The sequence below is a fragment of the Chelonia mydas genome, chromosome 4 (genome assembly GCF_015237465.2).
Source record: "Chelonia mydas isolate rCheMyd1 chromosome 4, rCheMyd1.pri.v2, whole genome shotgun sequence".
NCBI lineage: Eukaryota > Metazoa > Chordata > Testudines > Cheloniidae > Chelonia > Chelonia mydas.
In genome coordinates, this window is record NC_057852.1 from 115,222,869 (window position 1) to 115,250,240 (window position 27,372).

At 38.6% G+C, this 27,372-nt stretch overlaps 2 protein-coding genes and 1 long non-coding RNA gene across 16 annotated transcripts in view; 1 reads left to right on the top strand and 2 right to left on the bottom strand.

Moving 5' to 3' along the window:
- The window catches only part of LOC102932068 (neuronal vesicle trafficking-associated protein 1), a 122,109-nt gene extending 115,709 nt beyond the window's left edge, over positions 1 to 6,400 (top strand). For all 3 annotated transcript variants that reach the window (XM_037898065.2, XM_037898066.2, XM_007062939.4), the window contains one exon: positions 1,535 to 6,400. In XM_037898065.2, the coding sequence (XP_037753993.1) occupies positions 1,535 to 1,735 (201 nt within the window). In that variant the 3' untranslated portion in view covers positions 1,736 to 6,400. The remainder of the gene's footprint in view (positions 1 to 1,534) is intronic.
- The window catches only part of STX18 (syntaxin 18), a 122,041-nt gene that overhangs the window by 6,657 nt on the left and 88,012 nt on the right, over positions 1 to 27,372 (bottom strand). For 8 of the 12 annotated variants that reach the window (XM_037898070.2, XM_037898071.2, XM_037898073.1 and 5 more), the window contains 6 exons: positions 24,499 to 24,614; positions 18,528 to 18,616; positions 7,844 to 7,902; positions 6,935 to 7,004; positions 6,228 to 6,308; positions 3,395 to 4,718 (listed from right to left, as the gene is read on the bottom strand). In XM_037898070.2, coding sequence (XP_037753998.1) covers positions 4,623 to 4,718; positions 6,228 to 6,308; positions 6,935 to 7,004; positions 7,844 to 7,902; positions 18,528 to 18,616; positions 24,499 to 24,614 — 511 coding nt within the window. In that variant the 3' untranslated portion in view covers positions 3,395 to 4,622. Of the gene's footprint in view, positions 1 to 3,394; positions 4,719 to 6,222; positions 6,346 to 6,934; positions 7,005 to 7,843; positions 7,903 to 18,527; positions 18,617 to 24,498; positions 24,615 to 27,372 lie in introns of those variants that run through there. The other 4 variants (XR_006290202.1, XM_043544656.1, XR_006290203.1 and 1 more) reach the window with 3 other exon arrangements.
- LOC122465394 lies at positions 13,417 to 17,019 on the bottom strand. Its single transcript, XR_006290204.1, has 2 exons — positions 16,470 to 17,019; positions 13,417 to 16,423 (listed from the first exon to the last, which is right to left on the bottom strand). It is a non-coding gene; the product is annotated as an uncharacterized LOC122465394 (long non-coding RNA).

The window sequence follows — 27,372 nt, forward strand, 5'->3', positions numbered from 1 at the left end:
GTTTACTCAAATGCTCTTTGGCAGCAATGCTTCCTGCACTGGTCAGGCCTACCACAATATTTTATTCTTCAGACCCTTTCTGATAGATCTAACATATACAACCTCACAGTTTTGGTTTGCCTTTACTTTTTTCCTTAAGTTTTGTGTGTGTGGCGCACAGAATGGGGCTAGTGTTTATTTAATGCATGCTCTACCCCAACATTTTAGGACACAAATTATTCTAAATTAACACTTTTCATTGTATCTCCCAGAATATCTTGTTTTATTTTTGTCTGTCTCTTTAAACATTAAGCTGTTTGGGGAATGCAAGTTATTGGTACTCAATTAAAAGCCACTTTCTTTTCTACTAAGATGAGGATTCGACAAACAGAAAAGTAAACACTGTTAAAGTGGTATCTAGTCATTAAGGTTGTAATTTTAACATGCCCTCTATTGTGCCTGAGGAGTGCTGCCACTCAACTTTATTGCTGTTGTGGAGTTCTGTGAGAATGCTATTAAAATGTATTGTGTATTTGAACACGATTTATATAAATATTCCATTTCTGTAAGGAGACTTAGCATACCATTTCTTTCAAATGTGCTTCTAGCTGAGGTAGACATAATTAGACTTCTTCATTCTTCAAACTGATCTGAGTAGTGCAAGTACCAATACCTTGGAAAAAAATTTATTCTTAGTCATATTTTCCTTCATCATCTTCACTTGAACTAGCCTCCTAAGCAGAGTTGAAATCGCCTTAGCTAGTACTGGTGTTGCTTACTACATCATCACTGGAATAATAGCTTAGAGCTAGCCAACCGATAATGAAAGCATGCACATGTCCCCATCTGACAAAGTTTTCAAAAATAGGTGGCTACATTTAGACTCTGAAATCCATATTTAGATGCCAAAGCATGGATTTAAGAGCTTAACTTTAGCCACGTATTTTTGAAAATCTTGGTTTCTTTTTGTGTAAAGACATACAGGCATATTTTTTGCTGTGGCATTAGGTTTACTACACTGACATAGTGTGTTCATAGTTTGGCAACAGCATATTTGTTAGCCTGGTTTCAGTCTGTGTTGAATAAAAGCTATTGAAGTGCCTACAACCATATCTAACTATGGAATTGTAGCTTTAACTGCTTGAATTGACTAACTGTTGCATTGAGAGGCACCAAAAATGTCTGGTTCTAGACATTTAAAGCCTTTTAAAAAACCTTGTTAGAGTAACAAACTAAATTTGACTGCTTGATGTTGTCTGCTATTTTAGAGTGTCTGTATAATAACTACTGAAGTATAGTGGAATACAATTGCATGACGATTGTCCCCTGGGGACTCATGAAAATAAGATGTGATCTAGGAGGTTTATCACAGTAAGGAACATATTCCAAAATAAATTTGGATCATTGAGACCACTGTATACTGGTATCATCACAATGATTCAACAATATTGGTGTGTTGCTTCTAGACTCAGACACAAGAAAATCATGTAGACTATAAAGAGAAGTTACTTGTCTTTGGAACAGTCTCTAATGTAAATGGTGGATTTTCTTCCAGAATAATCAATGCATTCCAGCTGGATTAGAGAACTACTACTCTGAACAAGACTCCAGTGCTCGAGGGAAATTTTACACTGTCATAAACCACTACAATCTGGCCAAACAAACCATCACACGCTCAGTGTCTCCGTGGATGACAGTACTGTCAGAAGAGAAATTGTCTGAACAGGAGACTGAAGCTGCTGAGAAATCAGCTTAGTGCGATAAGCTAATTATTAACATGTCATTTGAAGGTAACTAAGGGACTTTAAGGAACTTTTCATTAAATATAATTATGGATAATTTAGAGGTTACTCATGTTTATGGTGCAATTGCTTCTGTTTGCTGATACTGCTTTGCAAAAAATAAAACTTGCTACAAAACATTCATGGGCATAAAATAAGGTGCATATCAGCGTCGCTTTAGAGCTCTGACACCATTTTCAATGTTAAAAAATTAACTTTAGATATTTTCTTGCAATTTACTGGATGCTGACAATTTTTCACTGGATTTTTCAGTGGTTTGGACTTCACATAATGTGCTTTATTGTCTGAACTGATTTTGTTTTTCTTATGTAGCCATTTTTGCAAACTGAACCATCATAGCCATAACTAGAGTGATCTCTTGTTTAGCGAAGAGCTGTATTTAAAACTTGTTTTCAGCTCAAGTAAGGCCGATATCAAGGACATGCTGTAATGATTAGAATGGAGAAACTGTCAGGTAGCATATTTTTCTTCACTGTTGATTTGTAAGTGATAATGAAGTTCTCTGCAACAAGGCATGCTCAATGTTTTATTATTACTGTCAACAAAATTTCACTACATTGCCACTATGGCTTTAGTATGTTAGGGTGTGCACTGAAACACAAACTAGATAGGACATACTGGGGAGAGAGACACATTTTTAGCTATGGATTTGTTCAGGTTGTGTAAAAGCAACTTAAGAACTGGAGGGTGTTCTGATGAGAAAGGACATCCTTTGATCACACTGAAGAAAGAGGCAGAAAGCCTTTCACTCTAGATGTAGTCTGTAATTTGTCTGATATGACAGAGGGAGTAACATTTAAAAAAAAATCCCTTTTATACAACATTAACACTTTTTTCCCCTTTTTATATATTCTGAATAGCTTTGAGTTAACTATGCTGTTTGCAATTTGCTAATTTTTAAACTACAGGACATCACAAGTGAAACTAGTGTATTAGTTTACGCTACTTGCTGTTTTAAAGTGACATGTCAAAACTGAGTGAAGAAGCATAACTCTGTTTATGTATGATTTTGGAGGAAAAAAGATGTAGACAAGCCTAGTATTGTGGGTGCACGTTCAAGTTTGATGTTTCATTGTGTTGACAAATTTCTTATTTTGTATGAAACCATGTTTTTTCATTTAATCCTAAATATGCATTACAAAAATAATTTTATTAATCTGCTGGTTAGACAAAATAAGTGTGTGAAGCTTTTAGGTATGAGATTCACTTTTCCTTTCATATTACTTGAATGTGATATTTCTAGTGGACATGTCAAAAGTTTCATTGTTATAGGCACTATACAAAAATGAAGGGAAATCATTGGTTATTTGTCTAGTTCTGTAGTAGAACAAATTTTGGTCAGCTCCACTTTTGGGTTTTCTTCTAATCCATTATTAATGTATTCAGTATCAAGAATTTTACATACCAATAAAGTACAAAATGGCCACTGCTTCTCAATTCTATAGGTTTGATACCAAACATAACAATGAGTGTGCATTATATAGTTATGAACTATAAAAAGCTTTGTTATTATGCTGTGTGGAATGCATAAAAAGCAATAAATTATGTGCCAAAATTTTCTTTGCATTTTTAAAAAAGTTCAAACTCCTGTAAACACATTACAACATACCATGTTTTGTCTGCTAGTAGACATGTACTTTATTGAATGTAAATTAATTCACATGTAACTTTTGACATTTTCACTTCATACAAAATAAAGAATAAGGATGATATTGCCTGTTGCATACAGTATGTTGACATACATTTCCCAAGACACACAGTAAAATGAACTTTGAAATCAAAATTTTTACCAAAAACATGAATTCAAATTTTATAAGATTTGCTTCTCATTATTATCCTCTAGCGATGTAATTTAAACTATATTTTCCCTTAACCTTAGACCAGTAAACAACTTCATTGTACAGCCAGCTGCTGAACAATAAGGCTAGTTACTATCCTCAAAAGAAAACATTCAAAAATTTCAAGCAGCTGGAAACAACTCATTTGGTGACTGATACTGCACCCCTTGAAGTCAAAGAGTTTTCTCACTGACTTCAGCAGGAGGTGGTTCATAAGCTCCTGGCTCCAACAGTTTCTGAAGTGTGGGTTTTTGTTTTGAACAGGTAGTTAATTTTAATACTTCAAAAAGTTTGGCTTCTATATTATCTATTCTTCGGCTTTGCTCCAACATCTCAATACATCAGTTACATCACAATGTGTTTACTATAATTTAACAAACATGACACTTTCCAAACTTCTTGGAACCTAGTGTAAGTAAAGCTTTATAACAGTGTTTAAAAGACAATTATTTCCCAACAAATACAAGTGACCCTGCGCAAACTAACTCTACAGGAGTAGGAGTGGCTGTCACACATGAACAGGTCTCTACACTTTGTAGTGAGTGATGTGACTAAAAAAGAAACCTGAGAAGACAGATAGAAAAGCTCAACCCTGTCTGCATTGCAACAATTTTCTTCTTTGTACATCTCATCTACATTGTGAACTTTCCACTAATTGGTTTGGTGGGCTAAAATTTCCTAAACGTATAACTTACATTTTATTGAAAATTTCTTGCAACTTACTAAACTGGAGTCTGCTTTTCACTTGCTAGCTGCTTCAAAGTTTTTAGCTTTGAAAGACTACCTGTTTTATGAAGTTGCTGAATGGACTTAAATGGTGTTGATCTGTTCACTGCAAGAGTGGTATATACACACACAAACACTTTTTTGCACATACATACACACTTTTTTGCAGGAAAATATTTTCCAGTCACAACAGTATGTCATTTGCAGATAGCGTATCTTGCTTTGAGAGGAGGAATGTCTAAATCTTATGCAAACATAGCACACAATAAAACAAAGCCTAACTGTCATACCAGTCCAGGAAAAGCAAGGAGAATGAACACATTACAAGGAAGAAAAGGATCCATACTCGAAATCCAGCATTTTTTTTGATTGCCTGTAGGAAGATATGAGCTCAATGACTATTTTTCCCTAAAAATACTGATTTCCATAATATGACTCAACCAACAGTCCATCTGGGCCCAGTCTGGCACCTCTTTAAGCCAGTGGCAAAACTCACCATTGACTTCACTTAGAGAAGAGTTAGGCCCATATTTCTCTAGATTCTCACCCCATGACTCAGGCCTCAAAATTTCAAAAGCAGAGTCAGCGGAAGGGAAAAAAGGAATCCCCCATCCCACTAATAGAGTTGGGTTAGTTAATGATTAGAACTGTTCATTCTTGTGCATGGCATATGTTCTAAGAAAGTATTACAAGAATTGATTAAAAATGCATACATTATCTATTTAAATGCCAAAAGTGAACTTTAAGAACAAGAGAAACGGCTTCTCTAAACAGTTTATTAAAGCTCTTTAGTGATTTAAATAATAGCTGTTACTGAGGGCTGATTTAACATAGCTCAAGGCAATATTTAAATATTGTAAATGACCAAGTCCAAGTTTAAAATAGCAAACACTGATTCCAAGATTTGTTTTTCAACTGAAATGGGAAGGATGGGGGGTTATTTTAGACTTAATATCAATATACTATCATTAATAGTATCAGTCTCAATTAAATACAGAAGTTTTCATTTGTGGATCTCAAAGAGTTTTAAGGGTAGGGAAACTGAAGCACAGAGGTTAAGTGACTTCCCCAAGTTAACGTGCATCAGAAGATCTGTGTTTTAGTCCCAGCTCTGCCACTGACACACTATGTGACCTTAGGAAAGTTAGTTACACTCGCTGTGCCTCATTTCTACCAGCTGTAGAATGAAGATAATGATGCTTTGAGAGCCATGAATGAGATGCACTGTACTTAAGTGCTGAATATTATTAATAATAATCCATTTAGTCTATTGGCAATGAGTTTAAAAAAAATCATCCCTGCCATCATATGCTCTGCCTGCTAAGCCATGTTACCTTTTTGGATAGTTGAATATGAGAAATAACAATTCTAAATCAAGTCTCTGAAAATAAAGTCCCAAACAGATTTTCAAAAATAAGCGCCTAATGATAGGGTCCTAAATTCATGTTTAGGCATTTAGATAAGAGAACCTGTAAACAAGACCTTATGCAGTATGGGGAAGGGCCTCTTCGAATCAAGATAACGTATCAAGACTGCATTCCCATCAATTTCAGTGGTGTCTTCTTCCACCAAACTCCTTTGCATAGGTGACTACATGCAGCCCAGGGTTATCCTCATCTTTAACAAGGAGGTAAAGACCAGCAAAGTTTACAGGTCCCAGTGGTTGTTCAGATCAACATTAGTGAAACACGAAGTTTCACAGGCTACACTTCAGTGTAAGGGATCCGGGTAGCTTCCACCCACACTGCTATTGCTAATCAGATATGCCCATAAGACAGCCTGCAAGTTGTAAATATTGCCATGGTATCGGGTATTGCTTAGGCAAAAATGCTTTGATAGCTAGGAACAATACATGCATCGAAACACTACTTAGTAACATTACCTCTCTTATGTCTTCATTGCCTTCTTTGATATTCTCTGTTGCACCCACAACTAACTGATGAATATTGTCAATTTCAGTGTCCTGTTGAGCAAGAGTTCCATAAAGACAATGACAAATTCTGTAGAAAAATGTTAACTGTAAAGATCTGGGTCAGAATAGATCACAACTATGAAGTAAAGAAGTATGTGTCTTAATATTTTATGTGCATCTTTACCAATCTTCAAGGAACCAAGGGTTAATTAAATCTTAAATTTTCTGTCTATGTCACTAGGACCCTTAAATCAATAGAAAAACTTCCATTGACTTCAGTAGCCTTGTATCAGACCTACGTGTAGCCTATAGTTTTTCACCAGTTGTCTTAGGAAAGATGTTTAGTTTCCAAAATGCCACTAACTGAGCATAAGTAACAAGCAACATTAACAATACATTGTTCTGGAGCAAAGAGACCTTACTAGGAAGATGTATCTACTAAGAATATTATGCAGGAAAAGCCATTCGGTATTTGGCTTTGAAACACAACTTTTAAGTTCCATTTTTCCTCAGTGTCTGGGTTTTCTTTTATTCACATCTCTGATAACGTAATGTAAATAAGACACAGAGCACTTTCACAGCAGAGAAATGTCTGCAGGAAAAGCTCATTTCTCTTAAGCATACAGTTCAGTTGTTTCTCTTGACATTTTGACGTTACAGCAGCAAACATTTTTTACCTGTTGCAAGACTTTTTCTGTGAATATCTCTTGAAGTCTGGAGATTTCAACCACTTTCCCTTCAATTTGTCTTGACAAAACAAAACAAAACACCCCGCCCAGATATGTCATTGTGTTAGTGCAAAGATTTTCCACTGTAGATTACTCTAGACTCACATCCTCAAACCCAGCAAATCATACTATTAATATGGTAGTCATTTTGTCAGCAATTTGTTTAGTTAGCAGTAATGTACAAATATTCCATGATTTATGGTGAGAGGGAGTGGAGCCTGCACAGGTGCTGGAGTATACTGGAAGTTCTGTAGCAGCTTCACTTATCTTAACAATGAGGGGGAAGAGTGTTATCAAAATGATATGGAAATTAATAATACAAATACAGTAGCCCTTAGATTAATTATTTTGACATATCTATTTTAAGATGACCCCATGTTTAAAATTTTTGATTGCTGAAGACTTGTATTGACAACACATGTATGGTAGAAGTTGTCAGAGAAAAGATGGAGAGGTTTGGTAGGTGGGCAGTTGGGTCTTTTGCACCTGGAGAAGCATGGGAGATAATTGGGCATTATAGGATAAACACAATCTGGATGTTTCTATTAAAAAGATCAGCAATGAAACAATTAATATTTAAATGGCTATCTTTGAGTTTTATAACCCATCAAATGGAAACATCAGACACCAAACATCAGATTTTTTTCAGGCTGCCTGCAGACTCGGGAAACAACATGGCACGAGTTTACATTCAGTTCACATTTTCAAGGTTTATACGCAACTTTATGGACTTAGTTTTTTAAATGAAAGCTCATATTCTGGAGCAAGATATTAGCAAGGGGTGGATTCTGTAGCCCTGGAACACAGGGGACCCTGGTTATAAAACATGCAAACCCAGCAAATAAGAGAAAGTTGTACCTCACTTCATCAAATAGGCTATTCATCTCACCAACAAGTCGCTGGTTTTCCTGTTCAAACTAAAGGAGGAAAACAAAACAACAACAAAAACCACATGAAGTCATAGATTGTTGTAAAAGACATTCTAAACAAGAAAGCAAGATCTCAATATTAATTATACACATTGACTGTTAGTGAATTAATTAAGAGCTGCAGAGATCTTTCTGTATTACTCACCCCAGTTTGAGAAGTAAAAAAAACCAGCATGAACATGTTTGCTTTAACCAGGCACCTGAAAAGCCACTATTTTCCTCTTTTCCCCCAAAGATGAGCCAAAATGATTCTACAGATTTGCTCAATACACAAGTACACAAAAGACACAATAAAAGCAACAATCCTCCTGATTTAACATATGTTTTGACTTGAGAAGCAGCCATAGTATATGATATTATTCTAACCTAGAAATTAAGAGCATGAGTTTGACAAAATATGAAACCTTCTGACATCTAGTACTGATACTTTAGAAAATAAAGCAAAGGCCAGTACAGTTGCAGTCTCTCTAACTTGTCACCTTCCATTTTAAATTGGGGTTACTTAATGAAATAGCTTTCAAATGTACTATTATCATTACATTTTCCAAGCAAATAACCATAAACAAATTTTACTAGGGAAATAAGCTCTTCTTTCAGAGATGGACTACATTAATTGCCAATTCATTTGCAGTTCACCATAGTAGTTTTTGCATCATGCTCATCCAAAAAGACTAACAGAGATCTGAAAATGATTTAACAAGTCTGCACAGTCAAACTGTAACATATAAATAACAGGCTAACTGCAATCCTCACCTTAAAGAAGCTGTTCCAAGAAGAACCAGTTTCTATACCCTAATCACCAGATGAAACTCTATGTAGATGGGGGATGGGATTTTCCGAAGTGCCTAAGTGATTTAGGAGAACAAATCCCATTGAAAGTCACAAATTCCATTTGAAAACCACACCCAGGGGAATTCAGAATTATGTTGATTACTTCTCAAAGAGCAGGTATGCTTCTGAAATCACCCACTATAAAGTTTCAGAGTCCCTGAACAGCTATAGGTGGAAAATGCTGGGTTGATTTATTTTGTGTGAAAATTTTACTGGATATGAAACCTTAATACTTATAATACACATCCCAGGTAGGATGCGCCTGTGATATATTGTATTTCTAAATATAGAGCCCCATACGTAGCAGTATGAATAGTGACAAATGTGGTCCTTGCAGTCCAAATAATTTGACATGAGAGCGAAGTGAAATAGTCCAGCACCTTAACTGTGCAAAGAGAATGAGTATTATTCCATTTCTTTCAAGAACACTTGGTGTTTACGCTGAACTCATTATTAAAACACTTCCTTTGTGTTTTGCATAGGCCAATCAAGTTTCAATTTCATTAGCAATAAAAATCCAATGCTTCTGCATTATAGGGTTGCCAGGCGTCCGGTTTTTGACTGGAATACCCAGTCAGCAGTGCTGACCGGGCCATTAAAAGTCCGGTTGGTGGTGCTGCCGGCAGGGCTGGCAGGCTCCCTGCCTGGCACCACACGGCTCTCAGAAGCAGCCAGCATGTCCCTCCGGCTCCTAGGTGGAGGGACGGTCACAGAGACTCCACGTGCTGTCCCACCGGGAGCACTGGCTCCGCAGCTCTGTCCAATGGGAGTTGGTAGCAATCTGAGCAAATGCCAAGTATTTCTAAGAAACAGAAGTTCTGTAGGGATTAAGCAAAAATTACTCAGAACACTATGTCAATGCAAAAAGCAGAGGAATTTAGTAACTGCCTGAGAACCACTATCTTTAACAAGACAGACAGGTAGTTACATTCATGTGAAATTAGTCTCATGTAGGTACTAGACATTTCGCTTTCTACACAGACATTACTGAAAATGCCCTCACTAAGCTGTATTTTTTTTAAATGATGGACAATGTAAACATTTTAATACTTCAGAGTAATTTAAACATTTAATTCATCATTAATTTTTTCAAGATACTGCATGTAAATCAATGTGCACAATATGGCACAGAGCTAATCAGACTCAGCTTTTGTGCAGCTCCAATCTGCATAAGTAGGCAACTTTAATGCCATTATGCTGCCATATTTCAAAATTAATCACAATGTTCGTTTCTCACCCTAGTCACTTTCCCCCCAGTCCTCTTAGCATAAAAAAGGATTATGCTCACAGCACAAATTTTTCAAAAGATCTACTTTTATCTCAAACTAATTGACGTTAATTTGAAAATCCTCAGAAAATTCAATCTTTATTCACAGATTACATGCTGTAAATTTCAGGAAGATACACTGGAATCTTTGTACTAACCCAGAAGTTGAATCTTATTTTCAGAGATTCAAGAGGCTAAATCAACACTGTCTCCATAATGTCTACTAGTTGATCCATATTCCTAGGATATGCTGTTGAATACTGTGTATAACAGTCCAGTATTTTTCTTTCCTGCTGGTAACACTATTCCAACTTTCCAACACAGCAACAGTACAAATTCTTTTCTTTTTGCTTTTGGGTACAGTCAGGCACTTCTTCCCTTCCAAATGATCTTAGTTCATAGAGTGACCATTAGACCATTCCAGGAATAGAACATACCAAGCAGATCTCTGAGGAGGAAGTTTGCCCTTCAAGAAAGGAAGCCTGAATTTTAGAATATTTCTTTTTAGGATATACTGTTCTGGGATTTATTTACTCATTACGGATAGATGCTGTCACAATGTGACTGGTCCCTTTAAGGAGAATTGGGACCAGCCCCGTATATGCCATAACTAATTAGCTGCTTCCCAGCCTGAGAGGGCAGGATTAAGGAGTGTCAGCTGATGCTTTAATGGACACCTGGGTCACAGAAGAAGGGCTGAGAGAGATCAGTCTAGAGTGGAATCACAGACAGCAGGCAGGCTCCTGTGAAAGGCCGTGAGTGATGGTCTGCAGGAGACTGGATACTCCAAAGCTATTAGCCTTGTGCCCTGGTGCTCTATACCAGAATAGGGAAGGACGCAAGGAACAGAGCCCAGCAGGGAACGAGGACAGTATTCCAGGGGAAATGGCCTGGGGGCTGAGCACTCTATCCCAGAGCCAGACAGACTCTCAAAGGTAGCCCAGAAAGGGGCTGGGAACGGAGCCTGTGGCTGAAGAGAAGCTCCTGAAAGGCAGAAGAACCTTGTGTTTGTTGGGAATTTTAGCTGACTTGTGCTATCCTGGAAGAAATGTTTGTTTGTGACTTGGTCACATCTCTAGAACAACCTAGTGTCTGGAAAGCTGAGGCATTACATCTTGGGGAGGAAAACCGAGGCAGGGGGTGCCTTCAGTGCCCATGTTTGGCCAACAAGGGGCGTTACAGAGCAGTCACCACCCCACAACAGATGGTCTTACATTTTGAAATACTATTTTAGTAATTGTGTGTTATTTACTTCATTCTGATATTTAAAATGAGCATTAACCCATTAAAAGGAGCTAGTGTCCAATTAATATTGCTTCAACATTCACAACAGAAGAGTGGGTGCTGACTATGATAATTTTTAGCAAATCCATTCATCTGTTTCTTCCCAAATGTCCTAACCTGTCTACAGATATATCTTTAGGGATGGCTTCGTAACAGCTACATTCCATGTATCAGGAATATTCTACTGTATCAAATATTCACAGCCTGGCCTACCCATCCTCAACTACAGAGAGATTCTAGGGGAGTGATATCTAGTGATACAAGTTCCCTTTCCCCCCAAGCATTGAAGCACTCTAGAAAGTGTCTTCCAGAGGTTCAATCCTATCAGCAGTAATCCATCCATAGTCCAGCCTATTCCCCTGCCCACAGATTCATGATTAGATCTTGGCAGAATTCTAACATCCCAACCTAAATGATTAAATTACCTCCCATCACAAGGACCCTGTCTTTGGAGACTCTTCCTCCAAGGGAGCATGCATTAACAAAATCTAATGACTGGTATAGACATAGTTATAATTATAGTAATGAATGGCTAGAAGAGTTAAACCCGTGGGACCTGATTCACCATTGCACTATGTCAGGTTTACACAGGTGTAAGTATTAAATGGAGTCACACCAGTGTAACCTGAAGTAAAGTGGTGTACCGAGTACAGAAGGTCCAGCACCAAGTAGTCAAGATAGTCATTGACTGGAGAAGGCAGCCAATTTATAGCTGTTGGTAAAATTTCTGGTGCTGAATTTTTCACGCAGGACTATTCAAACTTGTTCACGCTGCTGCGGGAATAAGTTGGAACAGTCCTGCATTAAAAATTCAGCACCAAAAATGTTACCATTTTTTAGCACCCTAGTAAGAATTATATAGCCAGTTTAGAAGTCAGATTTTCAATACACAGTAAATGCTTGTGATCTGTTACAAATAGTATAAATCCACTTTGAGAATGTATTTTAAAAGAAATCCCAAACCCGCTACTCATATTTAAAAAAAATATCCCTAGATAAACTTTGTAATTTGAAATGATGGCTGATGAATTATTTGGTCTGCACTGTAATAAACTACGATAGAACAGTCAATTGAACAAAAGGTTAGAACACACCACATAATACATCAATATGTCACAAAAGAATTTACATGATAGGAACATAAAACTGAAACTACGACAATCTAAATATAGCTCAACTATCTATGGCTTAATAAAGAAAGCGCTTTTTATGACAGTAAAATATGCTGCTACAAAAGGATGGCACAAAGTGACAAATTGCTTAGACTTTGTCCAAGATTTAATGAATAGAAGTAATAATCAGAGTTCTTTTTTGTTATCCCAAGAGACACATCATTAAATGTCTGTATGTGATTTCACCGTAGACAAAAAATAATAAGATGAAAGTAGCTGAGGAAAATTAGACCTTTTCAGAACAGACACAGCAGAAACGGATTTTATTCCACTCAATCTGACCACAAGACATCTGCTTACAATAACTATAAAAGCATTAATATACCTGCACTATGGGTTATAAATTAGGATTTATTGTGCAAATCGTACAATAGTCTGCAACCATTTTGGACCATGTAATGATCTCTCCTGTGGGTGAAATAATGAATTAAATTGCTGTTGTAGCCATACGATAGAGGTTTAACTCATTATTTTACCCTTAAGAAAGATCATGAAACACTGATTGTGAATTATGGGTATAATTTGCCACAACACTTTAAAACCAATACTCCAGTTTCTACAGTATTTCTCACCCTTTGGGAGTCAATTTACTTAAAATAAATGTAACTTCCATGCAATTGGACCATTATTTACAGAAAAAGAATTAAAAGAGTAAAAATTAACTATTCCTGTAATAGCATACATAAAAACAGAGGAGAAATGTCAAAACACTCCTTATCAAATCAGCTATTGGATGCTGTGAGGATTCATTAACGTTTGTAAAGCACATTGAGATTCTTGCATTGAAGACACTAGGTTGTTGCAGTGTTGTGATGAAGCATGTTATCTGATACAATGTCCTAATACAATGCTCAAGGGAAGAGCATATAGCTGCCTGATTTCTGCTCGTACTAATGTAACTCCACTGAATTTAGTTTTCGCACATGAATGGAAAAACTGGGTCCAGCGTTTTGTCAAACATTTTATTTCTGCCAGGGGAGAAAATCTTTCAGAACAGCTTGGAAATTTATCAGCTTTGAGTTCTTGTTAATTAACACAATAATATTAAAATAACCTAAAATTCATCAACATATACACAAAATCCTTTGGCTAGGTGCCAGCAGGTCTCCAAACCTCAAGCATACCTGGAGAACTATCGCTCAAAAATGCTTTCAGGTGTTGGAGACAGTGCAGTTTCATTTCAGCAAACCACTACACCCATCCCTGCATTTTGTAAATACCGTCATCTAGTTATATTTAATAATAAAACTATTCATATTAGGTCTAGAAAATGCTAGAAGCACTTTAAGCATCAATCAATTAGAGGGAAAAGATTATATCAGTAACATTCTTACTGCTCATATGAAAAAAGAGAGTGAGAGAAGGAAAGAGGGCAATACCAGGAAAGAATGATTACTCACCTCTCATAACTATTGTTCTTCGTGATGTGGTGTATATGTTCATTACACTACATGTGTGGGCATCCCGTGCACCGGTGCTGACGAGTTTTCCCTAGCGGTATCCATAGGGGCCATGCCTCTGCCTGGTGCCCTCATGCTCCAAGCCGAGGGTCTAAAGGGCAGAGCCATGCTGCCCACCCTTCACTTCCTTCATACCCGACCCTTAGATTAAACATCTGGAAGTTTGGGGAAGCAGGGTGAGCTCTATAATGGACATGCAATGCATCTTGAAGAACAAGAGTTATGAGAGGTGAGTAACGGTTCTTGCTTCTTTGAGTGGTTACATATGTCCATTAAACTAGGCGACTCCCGTGCAGTTTCCACTGGAGGTGGGGCTAGGAATCTCACTGGAAGAGGGACTGCAGGACTGCATTCCCTACATTAGTATCTTCCCTTGACCCGGTGGCAATCACAATGTCTCGATCACATTGCTGCTCTACACGTGTCCACAATAGGGATGTTTCCTACAAATGTTGTGGATGTTGCGTGCTCTGGTTGAAAGCACAGATGGTGTTTCTTGAGCGGTGGCAACCTTAGTGTTGTAGCACATGACAACAGAGCTGATGATCCACTTGGACAATCATTGTTTTGCACAGGAGACTAATAGTTGAGAAGAGATCTGAAAGGGCTTCATTCTATCTAGAGAAAAAGCCAGAACATCCAGAATGTAGAGCTTTGGTTCGTCCTTACAAGCTTGTGGCTTTGGAAAGAAAACCAGTAAACATACTGACTGAGATGGAAGACATATACTCCTTTGGAGAGAAACTGTGGCCTAAGCTATACCTCGTCCTTAACAAAACAGTATATGGAGGATCATGGACATGCAGCTCACCTACTCTCCTCATGGAGGTGATGGTCACTAAAAAGACCACAAGCAGGAGGCTAACAGATCAAAAGGGGGACCCATAAGGGCAGATAACACTAATCCCATTTGAGAGGGTGAGAAGCTAAAGTACCTTACTTACAGCTTTGATTAATGTTGGCCATATTCACCTCTTATAATGCTGGTGTAGCAAAAGAGATCAACTCTGGGTAAGATATCAGTGATTTTTCAGGTAGGACTCCAGCGCTTGAACTGCAGGTATGGTGTAGCCTACACCTCCATCAAAAGAAAATCAGCCAACCAGTTCAGGATTGACTTTTGGCAACATTTTAAGTAAATTAGGGCAGGAGAGAGGGTAACTCTAGCTATAGCAATAGCTCACTTTTGTATGCTTCTTTCACCTCTTGTTTCCTGCTGTATTTTCCAGTGCTATTTGCTCCAGTACTAAGGGAAGCTACTTTTCCTTTTATGCTAACAAAAACACATTTGAAGTGAAAATTTGTAGTTGATATTTAAAAGTAAACTAATGCACAATCCCAGGAGCAATTTACTTACCATGTTAATATATTACTCTGCAAGCAGAGATTTAAGAAAAAAATCTCAGTAGCATTCTGCATCTGATGCTCCACTGACCAGGCTATTACATTTGGAGCTAAGGTTAAAACTTCCAATACAAGTTATTCCACTAGCCTAGGCATAGCAGGAGTGTCAGGTCATTGTCATGTTTGGGGTATCATCCTGCAAAATGTCGGCAGAACAAGGCATGTTAAAAATAAAAGTGACAGGATGGCCTTGTATTTGTTTATTTAGCTCAAAACTTCAATGTTGTTTTTAGGCAGGTTTTTTGGATATGTCAAATTTGAAGTGTCACTCGTGACACACAGCAGATGAAGTGTAAAAAGTGAGCCGGTTTAGTAAGATGGACAATGCCAAGTGCAAATATATAAAAAATAAAAATGAAGAGCAGGAGGAGTTTGAAAGATTGCATGGAGTAATAATGCACTTTCTAAAAACATCCAGCAGCTATCCCTTAGGAATAGCTGACAGAATGTCAGACTACAGCTAGTTCAGGATTGTGAATTCTAGAATTCCTTTCATCATCTCATTGTGAATATTTATTTCTCAATCACTCAAAAAAATCTTTAAATACTATATAGAGATGCCATGAAACTTTATCCTAAACTGCTAGAATAAAGAGTATGGCAACTGGTCCGAACTTAGTAAATAGCACAGAGCCAAAAGAAAAGACACTAACAAGGTTATTAATCAACTATTAGAAAACCATTTTTTATATATAGCAACTCAAATAGCTGGTGTTAACCTCCATTTGACCTGCAGGAGATTTACATGGAGAGCTCTAACATTAGCATGCAGACTGCTGTAAGAAAACAGAAGAAAACAGGCCTCTGTGAAAAGTGGCCTTTTTATGTCAGATTGAGGAAAAAAAGATGGTAACATGTGAGGAGGAGGATGTTGTCATCATCCAGGGAAGCCTGTGAAGGGCTTTAAGTAGGATCATGTCTGCTCCCTTCTCTTGAGAGGGGCCACATTCGCTCATTCTCAATATGGTCTGCAATTCAGGCAGCTGTTTTGGTCCCTCACCTTCCTCCTAGACACTCAGCAACTGTGGTCAAGAGTATTTGTTTTTTCAATCTGCAACTAGCTAAGTGAGTCTGACCTTTTTCCTTAGATCCTTTTTCCTTTTCTGACCCTTTCCTTTTCCTTTTTCCTTTTCTGACCCTTCCCACAGTTATTTATACCTTTGTCATGTCTAGGATGAGTATTATAGTGCTCTACCTAGGACCTAAGTTCCCTCTAAGCTATGTGGCCACCCAGCAGTCTATCCAGTGTCTTGCACTTCAGGTACCCCTCCCCCCACTGCCGCGCTACTCCTTCCCTCTGCCTTGGAGCCCTTGGCCAGCTGCTCCTGAGAGCCTCCTGCTTGCTGTGCAGAGCAGAGGCGGGGGAGGGGGGAAGAGAGAAGGGGGCACTGATGTCAGGATGTCCCCCTCCCCCACCCCTGTACCCCATCTCCATAGAGCAAGGGAGGGGACACGACAGGGTTCAGGAGTGGGACAGAGCTTGCTGGCAGCTGCTTCTCTGTCTGAACAAACAGGCTTCAGACTGGTGAGTGCCAATCTACTTAAACGGGCAGCATACTTAAAGGGCCAGCATGCGTCTCTCTCTCACACACACACACACACTCAGTGTGTGTGTCTCTCTCTCTCTCTCTCACACACACACACACACACACACACACACACACACACACACAGTCTTTCACACTCACCTCCCAACACATACTTGTATTATTGTGGTTGTTACTTCTTGATACTTCCTGCAATGCACACATATTCTCTGTAATTTTATTCTTTCAAAGTGCCGTTATTTTAGTTTTTTTATTGGTCTATGCCTTTCATAATTTTTATTTCTCTCTTACGCTTACATTTAATTCTTTGAGTAGTGAGTTCTAAAATGCCTAATCTGTCCTGGCTGGTGTAATTATCCCTATAGGTAACTTTTTAAAAATATATATTATATCTAGTTTTTTGTTTCTACTGGTGGCACATATCCGCACGTTATCTCAATATTGATGCACATAACAAAATTCAATCCACACATGGATGGAAAAAATTAGAGGGAACATTGCCTAGGGCTACTCTTGAATACCATCATGGAACTTCAGATACTGCTGAATTCAGCAGCCTTCTGCTTAGTAACACTAGTCATGTTGAGGACATTACAACTCAGACTATGGCCTGTTTGTTGTTATGCTTCTGGTTTGCTTCAAAGTGCAATACACGGTGTTTACTTTAAAGCCCCACGAGACCTGGTTTCCGAATATTTTGGGTCCTGTCCATGCTAGAGAAAGTTCAGTGACATGGAGACCCCATGTAGATGGGCTACAGCTGCTATGTGCGTTTTAAAGCACCATGTCAATCAGCTCTACCAAAAGCAGGGTTAACTGACACAGAGCATGAAATTATGGTGATAGCCAGTGGCCTATTTACACCAGGACTCCCAATATGGCTGACATGGATAGCGCTAACCTGATGCTAGCAATGGCAGGAAAGATTCAGAAAATTTCCCTAGTGTAGGAAGAGCCTCAAAGACTGCCTCTCTCCTTACCTACCATTCTGACAATTGGGATCAGAACATTTGTTAGTCCCAGGGTTTGAGTTTTCTAGCTTTCCAACACATTGCTCTGAGAACAAGCCTCATAAAGTGGCAAAGAAGAGAGCTGCACAGACAGCTGTGAAGGAAAGCTTGCAGGCTGCCTATTCACACTAAAAAAACTGCGCAATCTCTTTTGTAAGCTCTAAAAATTCACAGATAAAAAGAATAAAATTACATAAGAGTAACTGGCAACAGAACAACTCGAACAGGGATGGCAATAGCAGCAGCAACTATCTTTATCTTCCAAAAGTTTTTTTATGCTTCTCTTAATGTTGCCATGACTTCCTTGGTTTGCTGATTTAAACAGCAAACCCTAGCAGTAATTTAAAAGGACAATTTAAATTTAAATTTCAATGGGCAGTTTTAATTGCTGAAAAATACTCTCTCACTAATACCATGGCTGCACAGCAATCTCTCTTTTTTGTAGCAATTTTAAATATTAACTGATACTAAGAATTAGGAAACCAAGTTGAAAAGGCACATTTGTTATTAAGTTCCTCTGCACAAAAAGCAAGTCGAGAGCCAAGTGAGAGTGTGTACTGTGTTCCTTAATGCACCATATGCACAGATAGCATTAGCTGGAAAGGTGGGCGGGAGGGAAGATATAAAACAGAATTTACCATCTGAATTTCTTCAGGTGACAGTTCATCTTCACCTTTGCCATCCCCCCACAGCCCAAAGTTGGAGTTGGCATCTGTCAGATTCTGATCTGTAAAGATAACCAAAAATCCCAAACACATCAGCATACTGAAATGGGAAGCTACAACCACCGCTTACTCATTTAGTATCAACTATCAAATGATTAGATTTCATTTCTAGTTAATTGAGATTCATGCTCTACATCTATCAGCAGTTCACACAGCTAAGGTACAAGTGCAGGACTGGGGGCAAAGATTTATACACCCGCTTAATTTTGTCACTGGGAGCAGCTGCATTGAAGTATGGACATTACAGCAAGTAGAACTACTCAGAGCGCATAAAGTTAAGCCCGTGCAGAAGTCTTCGCAGCATCGTTTCCTTTGTCAGGAAACGAGACACCTGTAAAAGTCGAAACAAAGTAATTTCTCCCATAATTTGCACTTTAACAGAAATATATGTACACTTTTGAAATTGACACCAACTGTATGAAGCCATTACCTTTCCTGAGATTTCAGAAAATCACCTCCTTGCTACTCACATTATTTTGCAAAATTAAACCCAGAACCTCATTTCAAAATATTAGCATAAACCTCCCAAGACTGATCTCGTTTCCTTATGTTGTTGACCCTGAAGATTATGGCCCCAATCATGCAACTGATTCCTCACAAAGGATCTGCCTACATGCAACAAGTCAGATCAGGCTCCATCCTGCAATCACTTAACACCAATTCTTATTTTTTTACGTACTGGAGCAGCCCCATTCATCTCAATAGGGCTACTCTCTCATAAGTGAAGTTGCCTATTGATTTGCAACACTGGGACCTAAAACATCTTAAATATATAACTTCTGAAAATGGAGTATACAACAGAAATTGAAGTTTAGGATTAACTACTAAAAGGTACTTCTGGACAAGGAGAAAAATACCACTTTCTTTTCATTCGTTTTATCTCATAGGAACCAACTGATTCTGACATTTTGTCTGTTTTGGCAAGAAGCAGCATCAGTACCCAAAGTGTCGGAGTTTTTACCATATCCATGGGAGGTTCTTTACTACCACACAACTGGGACGTTGTTACAAGCCTCAGCACAGAGATCTGTGCCATCCCACAAGGGACTCTTTGCCTTGGTTGCTTAGAGTTACCAGATTCAAGTCACAAAACTAAGATGCAGAAAGGTTTTTGTTTCACCTTTTAGTAGATTTTGGAATTGCTGTTAATCATAATATTTTTCCTTATTTAGATACCTTTTTTATTTGATTTATTGTAATTGTTTATAATCTTGTATCGGAATGTTTTCAATTAAATAAGCAATGTTGATGCATCACTCTAAGAAACCAGGTTTCAGAGTAGCAGCCGTGTTAGTCTGTATCCGCAAAAAGAAAAGGAGGACTTGTGACACCTTAGAGACCAACAAATTTATTGGAGCATAAGCTTTCGTGAGCTTCGGATTTCATCGGATCCGATGAAGTGAGCTGTAGCTCACGAAAGCTTATGCTCACATAAATTTGTTGGTCTCCAAGGTGCCACAAGTACGCCTTTTCTTTTTTCTAAGAAACCAGCTTCTCTTGGGAAACCTCTGACAGCAGTCTGTTTAAAAACAATTTCATGAGAGATATTTTAAGGGGATATTTTCCTCTTGCTCTTTGTTACCAGAACATCTGCACGAAACCCATCTTTTTAAAAAAAAAAAAACGCTTCAGTTACTGCTCATTCCTTCTCCAAAAATTATAGGACTGGTTTCTGACATCACAACTGGTTTCTGTAGAAATGTTTGCAATGTTACAAACAAGGGATTGTGAATGAGCAGCAGGATCAGCTTAGCTCTTATGAAAACCAGACTTTTTGTTTCTTACAAGTGCCCTAACTAATAAAAGCAAGTTAAGATAAGAAAACATATAATATTGTTTACAAATAATTCTGGTTATATTCTCCCTGGGGCATCATCAGCTCTTTACATGTATTTCATAGAGACATAAATCATTTTGTTTAGATGTTACACCAAAATTATAATGAATACACGCCACTGCAGGAAAATATCCTGTTCAGTTTTCAGTGAAGTAGTTGTTCAAGATTTCATCTGTCATTCTGAGCTTATTCACTTGATTCAAAGAAAAGAAGATAATTAGTTTACGGAACTGACTATAAAATAATAATAAATATTCCCTTTTTTATCCCCAAGGAACCAATTATTTCCAGGCACTGCCAATACTTGGCAAGAAACAGTACATGTATCCAACAAGTTCATTAATAAGCAAATACTTATTTGGTATAGGTAAGGTAAGCAGTAGGTGAGAGACATTCTCTCATCTTCCCAGATTTCAGAGTAGCAGCCGTGTTAGTCTGTATCCGCAAAAAGAAAAGGAGTACTTGTGGCACCCTGGAGACTAACAAATTTATTTGAGTATAAGCTTTCGTGAGCTACAGCTTGCTCTTGTCACTACAGCACATTTCCTGCTACCGGGAAAGCAGATTTTGGGCTTTCCTGGGGTATACCTTAATGCTGCTCAATGATTATGATTCATCTAGCAAAACCTAGAGAAAGAAAAATATCTATTTCCTAGGATTGCTGAAATAAAGTACTTCATATCTGTGTTGTTTCTGAAAGATGCATTAACTGTTTTAAATAACTATCAAATTCCTTTTAACCCATTTCCAAACTGATTTACTTCACATTGAAATGAAAGAAGTGGTAAAATGAAGGATTAATTCAGAAGCTATAATTTATATTTCATTCCATAAACAAACTGTCCTGTTTGTAATAAGCAAATCAAAATTGGGCAATATATAATCTTTAAAGGCTTATCAAACAAACACCAAATGGGCGTTTCCTACAATGATCCATGTTTTTTATAATTCTGATGTAAAAAAGGTGTTCAGTATCAAAACAAAGTAATCTAATCTGCCAGAGAACAGACTAAACGATGATGAACTGAGGAAAAAGATTCATCCAAGATTCCAAATGTTCTAACAAAGGGCAGAGTACGTGCAGATTTGGGCGAGAGCTATGCTCCCAGCAGGGAACAATCTTTGTAGCACAGATGTTTGTGTAAGAGTGCCCAGAGGCTATGGTGATAGACACTTCAGAAATGCAAACGATCACCATTCCCCAAGCTACTGATACCCCATGGAAAATATTCTACTTAGAAATAACCTCGATTCTATTTTTTCAATTTTCTTTTGTTTGTTTTTTATTACAGAAAACACTTCTACGAAATGAAAGGTCAAAAGATTTAAACTCACAATCCCCTATTGATAGCATCACCATCATTTTCACAGCAACTACTGTGATGCCATAATGAAAATTATGGTTTTATAAACAATAGCAGCAAACTCTTAAGTCAACCTCATACAGTCAACAAAGAATACGGGGTGTAGGGTGAGTGGGGGTAATGTAGGCGTGTACAAAATATTCCAGGTAGAACTATTTTCATAGAGAGACCTCACAGTTTTCTCAAAGAGTAATTAGCATCTCTAAGAGCTCTGCATCAGCTTTACTTATATAATAAAACACACTTTTAGCTACTTGCTTCTAAACAATTAAAGGTAGGCTAATAATGAAAATAACTAGCACGATCAAGTCTGAAATGCGGTGAAAGGTGCAATAAGTGACACCTCTTTGCAGTGTAATCTTGTTATCAGATCTGATGGCCCTAGGCAATCAAAGACTAGAGTCTCTTGTGGCATGACACAGATTTCTGAGCTGAATATTATAACCGTGCTCTGGATGATTGAGCTGCACAGAGTTGTCCAAAATTGCAGTGGTGTCCTAGGCGTCTGGAACCACACAGAACCACTGAAGATACTACTACATTGCCGGTTCTCTGCTGGAGTGCCTCACAGCTGTAAAGTGCTGATAATATGAGCTAAGGAAAAACATGACTATAACCTACATGCTGCATTGCTCAGACTTACTATGGAAACGTAGCGTGTACCATAAACAGACACTCAGAGTCTGCAGCTTTATGTCTTACAGCAGGGTCAATTTGAGAAGAAAAAGCTTACTGTAAAGTTTCAGAAATGTAGCTGGTTAAGTAGATAAAACTACAGCATCTGAGGATTAAAATGTCTGTATGTGCTGAGGGACCATTCAAAATTAAAGCCTTCATTCAGAAATGGAGTTTCCACTTCTCCCCAATCATCCTTCCGCATGACATGTAAAATCACTGCTCAGAGGGTGAAACAATCACTGCTTGCCTCTTTCACCAAAATTGTTTAAGAAAAGCACTCAATAGCTGATGACCAGAAATACCCTTCTGATTAATAGACTGTCTCCATGTACATATTCTGCTCTATCATATGCAGTCTGACCCAAACTTCAAGTAACAGTCATCCCACTTTTTGTTTCCCTCTAAACAGAATTTCAGTGCTATATATCATATTCATACAGTACCCCAGGCTCTTCTATCAGATCAAACGGCAGAACTAATGCTGGAGAAAGCACTTGTTTCCATAACATCATTTAGAAAATAGAGGTCCCTTTGGGGATGAACCCTGAAACTATCCTTGAGGTTGCTGTTACTGCACAGAAAGGCTTCCTGCAAAAAAGTTCTGCCAGTTTACCTGCCCTGATGCAGACTCAGAATATGCTTACACTGCAAAAAAAAAGGTGTGCTTTTAACTTGCATTAGCTAACCCACCTTAGCCAACTCAGCTTAAAATAGCAGCAAAGACACAGCAACTCAGCTTTTAATTCAAGTTAGCAACTTAAATTCAACCTCAGGCTCCCTAACCTGAATTAAAAGCCAAGTTGCTGTGTCTTCATTGCTATTTTAACCAGAGCTAGCTAATACAGGTTAGGTAACCTGAGTTAAGAACACTTTTTTGGGAGAGAGGGGTGGTTTGCAGTTTAGACATACTCTGAGAAGGCTATCTTGACAGATAGAGGAGAAAAGCGAGACACATCTCACAGGCTCAGGCAGACACCTTTAGAGAATTTCTAACACTATCCTCAGGCTCCAGCCTAAAGGGAACTGGCTGAATTGAATACTTATCCTAAGTACCATTTTTAACAATCTCGCTATCAGGCAATGCTCACCTACTGATGGACAGGACACAATCCCTTCAGAGCAAAAATCAGGATTATGGTTCACAGGAACCAGATATTTGTCATCCCATCTGCCTCCTCTCCCTCAATTCACACACACTTTTTCTTAACATTCCAAATCTTTGTTGTAGGTGCTAGATTGAGTGCCTCCCTTGGGCTTTAAAAGAGCAGATGTTCTTTTAAGAGTATAGGAGGCTAATTTTCAGACAGCCTGCCCTTTTATCAGTTAAGGAAATTCTACAGAATCTTACAGGACCTCAGGGCAGATGCATTTAGAGGAGTACTAAAAAAGTGAGAACGAAGATATTCAGAGTTGGTTTAATATGGGTTGAGCTGTCATATCCTAAATATTGGGGAAAAAATCAAGAAATTATAAACAACCAGGGAATAAAGGCTTGTGGGAAAGTTTACAGTGATCTCTGCTGGTAGCTCTGCGTGGAAAAATGTGCTTCAAAAAAAAGCTTTTGCCATTGGCTGAAGAATGCTTCTGAAACATGCCACAAAGTTTAAGACTTTGCTGCCTCACTCTCAGAATCTGCTTTGCGACAGCCTGGTTACCATAGGAAGGGAGAAAGAAAGAAGAGGAGGTAAAAGTGACAAGAGGAAGCCTTACAATAGCTCTGTGATCTGAAAAAAGAAAAGGAGTACTTGTGGTACCTTAGAGACTAACACATTTATTACAGCATAAGTTTTCGTGAGCTACAGCTCACTTCAAAGTGAGCTGTAGCTCATGAAAGCTTATGCTCAAATAAATTGGTTAGTCTCTAAGGTGCCACAAGTACTTCTTTTCTTTTTACGGATACAGACTAACACAGCTGCTACTGTGTAATCTGTGATCTGAGGAAGGTATCCAGTTGGATGAAGAGTGCCTGCCACAAAAGTAAAAATGAACAGGATTGGATTCTTACCTTTGTTTTCCTCATAAGCAGGTTTTTCTTCAGATTCTTCTGAAGAATTCTTTATAATTTTTTCAGGGAAAGAGGATGCTTGAGCTTTATTGCTCTGTTCAGGTTCCAGCCTGGACCTACAACATAAGAGCCCATAATTTAACTAAGTTTATACAGCTGATTCTCCCTAAAATGAGAATAAGGAGTTGATCAAAGATTACTTAGAAATATACCACACAGTAAAGTCAGCCTTACAAAAACTCTTATGAAAATTTACCAGCAAAGACACAAAAATCTACTTACCACCCTTTACCATGATGTTTGAGAATAATAAAGAAAATGAAGGACATTTTACTCACTCCAGAAAAAAATAATTACTTGCTCAGGGTAAGCAAAATATTGTATCCATTTATTGCAGCCTTACTAAGGAGTACAATGAACTTCCTTTGATAAACCTAGCATATTAAAATGTCAATTCTAAACTAATTTGTTTAAACAGTCCTCTAATACCAAACATGCTTTCTGTTTGGCCAATGGCCAATTCAACATTACTTTTCAAGTAATTTTTGAGTTCTTACTGTACATATTGTCAAAATATCATCAAGCAAAGGTAACAAAATATAAATTCTGAGCATCTGGTTTCAAACATAATTATCTTTACTCAGCAAGCCAAAGTACTCCAGTAGTGCAGCCAGTAAAGGAAAATTAATCTCACATATACTGTTTGCCAAAGAGCATAGCAGATACTTAGAAGCAAATCAAGAAAGTTTGTATGTGATGTACAGATTTATTGTAAAGTAACTCCCTGCAACTGTCTGTAATATTAATAAGTGTGCTATGAAAAGAGCATTGGGTTGGGACCAGGGGTGAAAGTAACTTAAAGGACTTACCTGTACTCCGGAGTCCTGAGCAGGGGGGCGTGGCTTCGACAGGAAGAGGCGTGGTCTCAACCAGAAGAGGCGGGGCCTTTAAATACCCGGGCCCTTTAAATCAAGATTTAAAGGCCCCAGGGCTCTGGCTTCAGCTGGGAGCCCCCGAGGCCTTTAAATCACCCCCAGAGCTACCAGCTGCAGAGGCAGCTGGGAGCCCCGGGGCTCAGGGGCGATTTAAAGGGCCCCAGGCTCTGGCTGCCGCTACCACAGCAGAGCTCTGGACCCTTTAAATCACCGCCAGAGCCCTGCCGCCACTACCTCGGGGCTCTAGCAGTGGGGCTTGGGTGGCGCTTTAAAGGGCCCAGGAGCTCTGGCCACTGTGGGCAGCCCCGGGGATTCAGCGGGGCTGATTTAAAGGGTGCGGGGCTCCCCGCAGCGGCTGGAGCCCCTGGCCCTTTAAATCAGCGCCGGAGCCCTGCCACCACTACCCCACGCTCCGGCAGCGGGGCTCGGGGGGCACTTTAAAGGTCTCAGGGCTCCCCACAGGAGCCGGAGCCCCCGGCCCTTTAAAGCACGGCTGGAGCCCTGCCACCGCTACTCCAGGGGCTCCAGCAGTGGGGCTCGGGCGGTGCTTTAAAGGGCCCAGGGCTCCGGCCACTGCGTGGAGCCTGGGGCCCTTTAAAGCACCAGCCTGGGGAAGCGGTCTGGTCCGGCACGGCATACTGGCTCTTGCCGGTACGCCATACCGGACTGGACCGGCTTACTTTCACCTCGGGCTGGGACTTAGGAAACATGAATGCCATCCTCAGCTCAGCCACTGGCCTGCTAAGTGATTTTGGGCAAGTCACATCATCTCTCTGTGCCTTGGTTTCTTCATCTGTAAAATGGGGATAATGATGCTGACCTCATTTGTAAAATGTTTTGAGATCTATTGATGAAAAGAGCTACATAAGAGCTAGGGATTAATTAATGTATTAATTATTATTATTAAAAGCCCAATTAAAATATCAGTTGTTTATTCAGTGATCTCTTACTAAATAGCCGTCACACATATTTCTCCTAAAAAAATACAGAAATAGAGTAATAGTGGGATTGAAAATGAGCAGTAAACTTCAGTGGTTTGCATTTGTCAGCTATGAACTCTAATAGCAAGGGACTGGAGGACTGAAGCTAAACTGGTATGCTGTTATATGGAGAAACTAAATAGCAGATCTGACTTCTTTATATTTTTTCAAGTATTGATGAAAATTTGCTACCCAAGAATGCAAATGACTGATAAAAACTATCAGGCAATAACACCTGCCAACCCAGTGCACTAGGTATTGCACTAGCTTTCTCTAACACACACAAAAAATCTCACATATGACCTTTTACTCTGTCTAAATACTTGTGTATAATTCCTTTGGTATGTACCCAGTTAGGATATTAATAAAAAATGGAGAAAGTGGGATAAAAAGTCTAATCTGCTCATTCTCACTATATTTAAAACAAGACAAAAGAGAGGTAACATGAACTCTGGTACTATAAAAATTAACTACAAGAACTGGGTCTTGGGGGAAGCATGTACAGTAAAAAAAAGCCTCCTGCATCTGTACTATAGATAGAAATCTATGACTTGCTGAAGATGACAATAACAATTTGCATAATTGTTCTGAAAAACAATATAATACTAATTCCCCATGTAAATGAAAACTAACTTGAGTTGAATAAAAGATCTGTTCTCTCTTTAAAAGCTGTATCCACTGCCAGAGTTTGCAGTCTGTACCTATGAACAGTTTATAATCTGAGATAAAATATAATTTTAAATACCAATTAATATAACTATTTTTAACTGATTAGGCACTTTTCATAAAATCATAGCAATGTAGGGCTGAAAGGGACCTTGAGAGGTCATCATGTGCAGCCCTTTCTGCTGAGGCGGGACCAAGTAAACCTAGACCATCCCTGACAGCTGCTTGTCCAACCTGTTCTTAAAAACCTCTAATGATGGGGATTCCGCAACCTCCCTTAGAAGCTTGTTTCA